General features: G+C 40.1%; 1 protein-coding gene across 2 annotated transcripts; it reads right to left on the reverse strand.

Annotated features, from left to right (window-relative positions):
* Nucleotides 1–283: 283 nt before the first annotated feature.
* LOC121545919 (mitogen-activated protein kinase 12-like) lies at nt 284–6,138 on the reverse strand. Of its 2 annotated transcripts, none has more exons than XM_041856840.2 (12): nt 5,641–6,138; nt 4,863–4,973; nt 4,375–4,433; nt 3,136–3,247; nt 2,685–2,714; nt 2,536–2,583; nt 2,186–2,300; nt 1,962–2,033; nt 1,613–1,692; nt 1,363–1,441; nt 976–1,149; nt 284–783 (listed from the first exon to the last, which is right to left on the reverse strand). In XM_041856840.2, exons 1-12 carry the CDS (start codon nt 5,704–5,706, stop codon nt 722–724), a joined length of 1,008 nt encoding a protein of 335 aa, XP_041712774.1. In that variant the 5' UTR covers nt 5,707–6,138; the 3' UTR covers nt 284–721. The 2 variants fall into 2 exon arrangements, with proteins under 2 accessions (XP_041712774.1, XP_041712773.1); XM_041856839.2 differs by having other exon boundaries at nt 4,863–4,992.
* Between the last annotated feature and the right edge of the window lie 3,380 nt (nt 6,139–9,518).

Genomic DNA, 9,518 nt, shown 5'->3' on the forward strand with positions numbered 1-9,518 from the left:
TTGGCCCCTTAGTGTGGGAAGGGCTGACTAGTCCTTTGGCATTGTCCTCTGTCTTCGAACTCCAGGTGTCAGAGAGCACATAAATTAGGGCCAAGCCTACACTAGATGGAACCCAATAGGGTTCTACCATAGAGACCGATAGATGACTCATCTTTGTATCTGTGCCATTATAGCGTCTGTGACAGCATGGGCAGCGCCATTGAGGCTATCTCCATTTTAAAGTAGTCCATTTTCTTCTTCACGATTGGCTGATCCCTCCTGATGACCCGGTTGGTTGGACATGACTCCAATAGGGTCACCAAGAGGGATCAGCCAATGATGTTGGAAGTCCCACTGAGTTGACTACATTAAAATGGTGGTAGCCCTCAATGGCGCTACCCATGCTAATATGGCCTTTTAGGTTCTAGATAGCACCTTTTTTCTAAGAGTGCATGACCTACCCTTTAAATATGAGGGATCCATAAAAATGCTGACATACAGTATGATGTTTCATGTTTCATAAAGTCATATATCATGTTGTGAAATGTGATACACAAACTTTTTATAACATGTAATAACGTGTTATTCTAGTTTGTCATGTAGTTATGCACACATGACTGTAAGTCGCTTTGGATAAAAGCGTCTGCTAAATGGCATATTATTATTATTATTATTATAATTCATATGCTAACCCCCATGGTTCCAAAACTGGGGGGTGCCAGTGCTCTGTAGCATCTGTCCACTACATTGCAGTTGCACTGGGGTTGCTGGGGTCAAAAGCCATAATCTCCATGTGGATCAGACCTAACAGGAAAAGACAGAGCATTTTAGAATTGTATCACATGAATCGCATCATACAGTATTTTAGAATTTCATTTCCTGAAAGGGAAACTTTGCAGAACTGTAACTGTAGGTCTCAAAGAGCAGTGGGAAATTCAGGATACATGCCATCAACATGTGCAACCAGGTAATCAGTCATAGAGAAGATATACTCACTACTCCACTCTCCCACATCAAGCTTCAGGCTTTCAAAGGAGTCGTCGTACGACGGGGAGTCGGGTTCAGATTCTGGGTCATGGAACTCAGAGAGGTAGGGGTGTGAGAGGCCCTCTTTAGCCGTCATCCTGGTCTCTGGGTCCAGCAGCAGCATGCTCTCCAGCAGATTCACAGCTGGACAGAGGAACACACAGGACAGAGACAGAGAGAGGATAGAGAAATATTACATAGAGAAAGGAAGGCATTAGGAAGTAGAGTATGGAAAACAGAGTCAACCCAGCCCTCAACTGTTCTCTATACAATTAGAAAAACATCACTGAAGAACTGAGATATTCATAACCACCATGCAGGATGTACCATTAGCACAGTGATGATAGACCAACTCACCGTTTACATCCAAGGAGGGAAAGACCTCCTTGAAGTTCTTCTTCTTTTGGATAGGGAGACTCTGTACATATGAGCGAGCCTGCAAGACAATACCAACAATGTTCAACTGTCAACTGTATTTTTTCAATGTTATCTCCTTTTTCTTACAAGTTAACACCATAGTGAGCATACTTGTGAATTCAACACCAAGCTACATTGAATAGTTGCGAGCTGAAGAGTTGCCATTAGACTGAGATGACAGTAGACCTACATCTTTGCTCTGCATCTTCTGCACCAGGGAGGACGGTGGTGTTCCTGTAACGTTGAGGATCTTCTTCAGCTGGTCAATGCCTGAACAGGATGGTCAAGGAGGGTGTAGGGACACAGGGCAGACAGTGGAAACCACTGAAAGCAAAATACTTAGAGCACTGATCAGTGAACAGTCTGCTACATGATTGGTGTTGTCCCTTGTGCAACTGCACAATGATAACTAATACATAAGATAACTACATGATAAGTACATCAGTAATATACAACAAATGGGGTACAGAATATATGTTTTTGTGTTGATGTAAACTTAATGAGTTATACAGGTGTTAAGAGAAAACTTGAGAGGATACTGTCATTGCCTGGGAACAGAACCTGGCCTGTGATCATCTCAGCCAGGATGCAGCCTGCAGACCACAAGTCCACTGAGAGGGAGACAGACACACACAGAATAAATAACACATGAGATACCACTGAACCAATAGTACAAGAGTAAGATAACCCCAGAAGAGCAATGCAAGGAATGTGAAGCCCAAATAAATGAAAAGGTCTTTATTGTGTGTTGGTGATAGGTCACCTGATTGGCTATAGTGCATCCAGTTGAAGATGATCTCTGGTGACCTGTACCAGCGTGTCACCACATAGCCTGTCATCTCACTCTCTGCATGTCTTGCTAGACCAAAGTCCAGGATCTGAGATAGAAAGAGAAAGCAAGAGAATGTGAAAGAAAAGTAAATTGAAGCTTATAAAAAGAGAGGCTAATATGTAATCATAACAATCAAACAAGGAAGTGTAGTCTTTAAACACCAGTGTGTTATCTTCCTAAATCAAGTACTTTATGTTTATCTTACTGTCTGAAGGTTTTACAATAAAAGGTACAGTATAATTAAACATATAAATGCAGCTTGTTGCCAAATTCTTATTTACCTTTAATTCACAGTTCTCATTCACAGCGAGGTTGTCAGGTTTTAGATCCTGAAGAATAAATAAAAAATATGTAGGATGTTATATGATCTGCCCACTCAAATGTACTTAGAAATGTATTTAAAGTATATTCATAAGAACCTAATACAAACCCGATGGATGATCCCTGCAGAATGGATATACTAAAGGATAGAAAAATATAAATAAACATTATTTTCAGATTAGTATAAGATTAAGATTTAAGATTAAGATCACTTTATTTGTCAATTGTACACAAGGTCCAACCAAAATTGGACTTCCACTTTATCCTATCCCCTCCGAAAATACATGCATATACAGGTTGGAGAGGTTGGAGCTGGGGGCTGCCACACTGGGCGCCTGTGGAGTGGTTGTCGTGCCTTGCTCAAGGGCACAACGACAGGCAAAGGCATCTAGGATTTGATACCAGAAACCCTCCGGTTGCCAGCTCACTTCCCGACGGATCACTTCCCTCACAGACCCGGGATTCAAAATGGCAACCCTCCAGTTGCTGGCTCGCCTCTCTAACCGCTAGGCTACCTGCCGCCCCATATAAAAGAATGATTTCTTAGTAGTGGTGAACACCTTCAGGCCACGTAGCAGCTGGTAGAAGAGGTAAACGATGATGCGATCGGTCAGTCTCCTCCTCTTCATGATGCGACCGAGGTCCTGAGCCACAAAGGGCATTACCATGTAACTGTAACATGGAGGAGAGAGATAGGAAGTCAGATACAAACAGTGTCACCATGTAACTGTGACAGAGAAAAAAAGTAGGGAAAGGGAATGATACAATACATCACGTACTAAAGCTACCTCCTCCAAATAAGTGTTACAAATGTATACTAATTATTACAAAACAAAAAATGCAGGTAACATCATATACTATGTCTCACATGGTTGCAATCATAATACAGACATAATATATATATTTTAACTCAGCTAACAGATTATATCACATACCCAAGCACATACAAAGGAGCAAAGGGCCCAAGTAAGTAAGCACAAACAAACATGAACAAACCTGCACACACACACACACATACTGCTTTGTTTTCGTGACATTTCTGGACTTTTTGGAGTGTAAACATTTTTGTCCATTAAAAAAATCCTATTTTTCCTAACCCCTAACCCTAAATCTTTTTTTTTTTTTTTTTTCACCTTTATTTAACCAGGTAAGCCAGTTGAGAACACGTTCTCATTTACAACTGCGACCTGGCCAAGATAAAGCAAAGCAGTGCGATAAAAACAACAACACAGAGTAACATATGGGGTAAACAAAACATAAAGTCAAAAATACAACAGAAAATATATATACAGTGTGTGCGAATGTAGTAAGATATGGAGGTAAGGCAATAAATAGGCCATAGTGCAAAATAGTTACAATTTCGTATAACACTGGAATGATAGATGTGCAAAAGATGATGTGCAAATAGAGATACTGGGGTGCAAATTAGCAAAATAAATAACAATATGGGGATGAGATAGTTGGGTGGGCTAATTTCAGAAAGGCTGTGTACCCTAAACCTAACCCTAACCCTAACCTTAAACTTAACCCTTAACCTAACCCTAACCTAAACCTGAAAAAACCTTAACCCCAAAACCCTAAACCTAATCCTGGCTTTTCAAAAAAGTTATTGTTTTCCTACCTTTTCAGGACATTCTGATTAAAAATTTAGGACATTGGGGTCCTGATAATGTAGGAAAACAAGTACACACACACACACACGCACGATCAAACTCAAACTTCAAGATACACTCTCAGCAGCCTGTCTCAACAAGCTGTGACAACTGGCAGAGGAATGCGGTTCACAGCTCCCCACTTACAACGTCTGGAATTTCTCCAGGGAGAAATCAGGTGTGAAGACATTGAGGAGGCAGATCACCTTTAGGAAAACAACAGGAAGAAGTAAAGTAATGAAGGGTTTATTCCCACAAAAAGTGACCACACGAACATTTACATTGCAGTAATACTAATTCATCGCCAGTAGTACAAGGAGGCCTGACAAAGTACAAGAGTAAGATAACACTGTGAAAGTGTTGCGTGAAAACACTGGCCCATAAGAGGCGCTATTCCTCTCCACCAAACATAAATAAACATAGGAAGGAGGCAAAGCAATAAAACTGGATGTCTTTGATTGACTGATATTCAACATACTGAATAGTGTCCATAAGACTACAAATGATTCTGATATGAAGTAGAATGAATGACAATAACTGCATTGTAATGGCTTTTCATTTTTGAGTGACCGGAATCTCGGTCCAGGGGAGTGTATCTCAGATGTCCACTATTATAGTAGGTAACAAGGACTTACATTGTCATGCTGGATATGGCGTAACAGTCTTAGTTCACGGTAGGCCCGTTGAGCGTGGATCAGGGACTGAAAAGGACGATAGAGCTTCTTTATGGCCACCTTCTCCTTAGTCTGCTGGTCAATAGCAGAACTAATTAATAAAACAAGTTCAAAGTCAAATAACGTTAGTGTTGGATAGAATAATTATGTCACAGAATGTAGACAAGGGGGATATAAAATGCCAATAGTAAAATTTCAAGTCAGTAGAGATCAAAGACTGTAGAATCTTTGACTAGCTTTCACGTCAGTTTGCCAAATTATTATAAGTAGGACTACAAATAACATTTCAGACGCTTGTGTGTTCATTCTATATTACCGATATCTGGCAGAGGTAAAACTGGGTTTCAAGATGTGTTATTATGGGGCTTGCTCCAGGTTGGGAGTGCAACATTCTTGTCTCATCTCGAGACCTGCTTCAACTTGATAATTTACTTGAGGCAATAGTGCCTCTGTTAGCAATGTCCTGAGTCTTTCGTTATTTAAAAAAATGCTACGAAAGAAAGCTTATATTACACAATATCCAATAATGTAGAGTTTTGCGTGTGTAGCTAATAAGAAATTAATAAACAATTATAGGGTAAAGTTGTCCCCTTATTCTGTTTATTTTCTACATATTTTCAATGAAAACAACTGTATTTATACAGTGGTATATTTTAAAGTATATGAAATGCATGCTGGTTTGGCGCGAAGTTATTCCAGGAATGCTACCAATAATTGCCCATTCACAAAGTCAACTCACCATACTGTCCCGTAAGCCCCGGAGCCAACTGCTTTCAGCTCGATATATTGCTCCGGAACATCCCATGTTGTTTTCTTTATCTCCAGTCTATGGAAACCTGTCTTCACAGGCGATTCCATTTTGTCAATATGTCGATCTAGTTCAAACCAGTGTGGTACCTATCTGAGATTTTTCATAGCCTTGAGATTTCAATGTGACAGGTAAGCAAAGGTAGCCTACATCTGGGAAACCCCACCTCAACTGAATCACGTAGTGTAAATGGCATTCCCGCGGCACCCCACTGTGTACACCTTCACCGGTACAGGCTCTGTATAAAATGCAGACATAGGCCTACCTCCTCCCTTGAATCCTCAACGTAAACAAATCCCTGATTATAGATACTTGTAAAGGTAAAACTAAGTAAAACTATCTATTTTTATAAAACCAAGGATTTTTTACAAAATAATTTCAACAGTGCTAATTCATGATAGCCTACTCACTAACCTTACACACTATAGCCTATAATATGGCCACTCTTTTTGTAGCACCATTCCAAATACTGCCAAAGGCTGCCAAATTCCTCTTACTCTTCTGTTCAATCAGATTGAGTTTGTGTGTGAGATCAGGTATGAATAGGGCTTCTTGTTCCTGCTAAACATCTCTGTAGAGGTCTCTGTAGAGGTCAATGTCATGCACAGATTGCACACAGAGTAAAAGAGTCACACAGATCACAGTTACAGTTTTTGATCGGTCAATGGTTGGAAAACTTAGATGAATAATATACTGTAACTAGTATCTGCTGTGTATGACAACTTGAAGGCTACTGTAAAAACCATACATACATTATAAGACCCTCCACCTTTGTCTGAGACCATTAAGAGGTTAAATTGGTTGCTAAGGGATATCTATCTTGTTCTTACAATTAGTGGAATATGGGCATCCTAGACACTCCTGGGAATAATATTGGTCAATACAAAAAGTTATTGATTCAAAGCTAGCTCAACTTTTTGGATGAGATGGGTCCCATTATGCCTGGCGAAAACCAAACACTGCATTCCACAGTAAGAACATCATACCAAAGGTCAAGCATGGTGGTGGTGGTGTGATGGTTTGGGGATGCTTTGTTGCCTCAGGACCTGGACGACTTGCCTTAATAGAAGGAACCATGAATTCTGCTCTGTATCAGAGAATTCTACAGGAGAATGTCAGACCATCCGTCGGTGAGCTGAAGCTGAAGCGCAGCTGGGTCATGCAGCAAGACAATGATCCAAAACACACAATCAAGTCTACATTACAATTGCTAAAAAGCAACAAATTGGAAGTTTTGGAATGGCCTAGTCCAAGTCCAGACCTAATCCCAATTGAGATGTTGTGGCAGGACTTGAAACAAGCAGTTCATGCTTGAAAACCCACACGTCACTGAGTTAAAGCAGTTCTGCATGGAAGAGTGGGCCAAAATTTATCCACAGCGACGTGAGAGACTGATCAACAACTACAGGAAGCATTTGGTTGGAGTCATTGCAGCTAAAGGTGGCACAACCAGTTATTGAGTGTAAGTGGGCAATTACTTTTTCGCACAGGGGAATTGGGTGTTGCATAACTTTGTTTATGAAATAAATATGTCATTGTTGTGTTATTTGTTCACTTATGTTCCCTTTATCTAATATTAGGTTTTGGTTGAAGATCTGATAACATTCAGTATCACAAATATGCAAAAGTAGAGAAAATTAGAAAGGGGGCAAATACTTTTTCATAGCACTGTATTTCAATTATTATTTTTCCAAGGTGTTACAGTGAACACGGTCAGAACTGTATCACAGAGATTTTAAACCTGTATGTATACCATAGACTTGGATAGACAGCTCTAGTGCCCCAAAGCTTGTTTTAGCATAGGTTGCACTTTTGAGGACTTTCACCATTTTGAAGAAGTTATTTTTGTCAATTGGGTGGGACTTCCTATGGGTTAAGGAGGGATCACATAATTCCATCCTGGGTCCAGATTCACAAAACACTTCTTACGCAAAAACTTAAGAGGCTGCTTATGAAAAAAAAATAAGAATTTCATAAGATAGTTCGTAAGTGCAATTCCTCAACAAAATCTTAAGATTTAATGATTTTCTCACAAACTCCTCAAATATCTTCTTATAAATCTTCTTAAGATGTTTGTTGCTAGGCAACCGATTTAGCTAGCTATCTAGCTAGCAATGGCAATCATATTAGCATATTTCCTACTGAGATTACTGTTCTAAAACTGTTACTGTTCTTGGGTTTAAAATAATAAATACTGAAACTTTCAGATGAAGTTTGTGAGTGAATTAAACATATTAAATTGCTTTGATTTAAGACAAGGGTTTAGCTATCTTAGAATTAAGAACAAATCCAAAAACTTTATTTTCAATATTCTAATTTCTTCTTAACTTTTTGCTCAAGGAGAAACATAAGAAATAGCGCAAGAACATTACCAATAACCTTTTTGAGGAATAGCAACTTTGCTTACCTTCTTCATAAGTCTATCGTTAAGGAAAAAATCGCAGTTAAGAAGAAATGTATTCTTAAGAAGGTTTTGTGAATCTGGGCCCTGGTAATCAGGAAGGATCAGAAAATGAATTATACTCCTGAGCAAACATTCCATTACTGCAGGTGGCAGTAAATCAACAACTTTGCTTTATACCTGTTCAGACAACAAACTACAGGAGGCAGTATGCACACTTTACATTTGTTTACTGACTCGTAGAAGAAGAAGAAGAAGAAGAAGAAGAAGAAGAAGAAGAAGAAGAAGAAGAAGAAGAAGAAGAAGCAGCAGCAATTGGCTACTTTAAAGTGAAGAAACCCCTCAATGGCGCTGCCCATGCTGTCACAGAAGCCATTATGGCACAGATGCAAAGAAGGGCCCTCTATCCACCTCTATGATGAGGGCCCAACCCCAAATGGACCCCTAAGCCCTACACCCTAGGTATTTGTGGAGGTCTGAGAGGATTTGTTATAAGCAATATAGTGAAACTTCCACCTAGCCTCGTAGCGGGCAAGGTGGAGCTATTACCATCTCACTGGGCACAGACATCAATTCAACGTCTATTCCACGTTGGTTCAACGTAATTTCATTGAAATGACATGGAAACAACGTTGATTCTACCAGTGTGTGCCCAGTGGGATATTGCTTACACCTGTCAAATCCTCTCAGATCTGTGCATAGGGGTATACTATATTTGACTACATGCTCTCCATCAGGGGCGGTGTGTTCATTAGGGCGATATGGGCGACGCACTGCCAAACGGGAAAAGGAAGGGATTTTTTTTCTAATCAATTATATCACGGCAACAGTAGTTATCAGTGTTCTAATCTAGACGTCTGATCTGCCACTAAATGTCCAATCAGGCTAAAGTCGTGCTTCAAATGGCCCCGCCCCTTTTGGGGCGATTTCAGTCAGGTTGAAAATCGCCCAGGAGTCTCTCATAGACTATCATGTAAAATATTTTTTTTTTCAAATATCAGAGCTTTCAATACAATCTCTATGGGTTCCGGGAGGGCTTGCACTTACGCGCTTTCGTCATACGTAACATAAGTAACCATGAACATAACTAAGAAAAGAGCGGGTAGCAGCGTCAATCAATTCACGTACAACTGTCAAGATGGCTAGCTTTGCGAGGCAAAGATGAAACTGAGGGCTCCACCAACCCTGGTATTTTTCTTGGACTTGTCAACTTTGTGGCACAATTAGATGAGGTGTTTGATGACCATCTTAAAAATGCTAAAGTTTTCAAGGGCACATCAAAGACCATTCAAAACGAGCTACTGGAGTGTATGCTAGCGGTCATGAGGGAACATATTGTGGAGGAGGTGAAGTCGGCGAACTTCGTAGCTATCCAAGCTGACGAGACCACGGACGTTTCTACACAGAC

Source organism: Coregonus clupeaformis, chromosome 30 (genome assembly GCF_020615455.1).
Source record: "Coregonus clupeaformis isolate EN_2021a chromosome 30, ASM2061545v1, whole genome shotgun sequence".
In the NCBI taxonomy this organism is placed as follows: domain Eukaryota; kingdom Metazoa; phylum Chordata; class Actinopteri; order Salmoniformes; family Salmonidae; genus Coregonus; species Coregonus clupeaformis.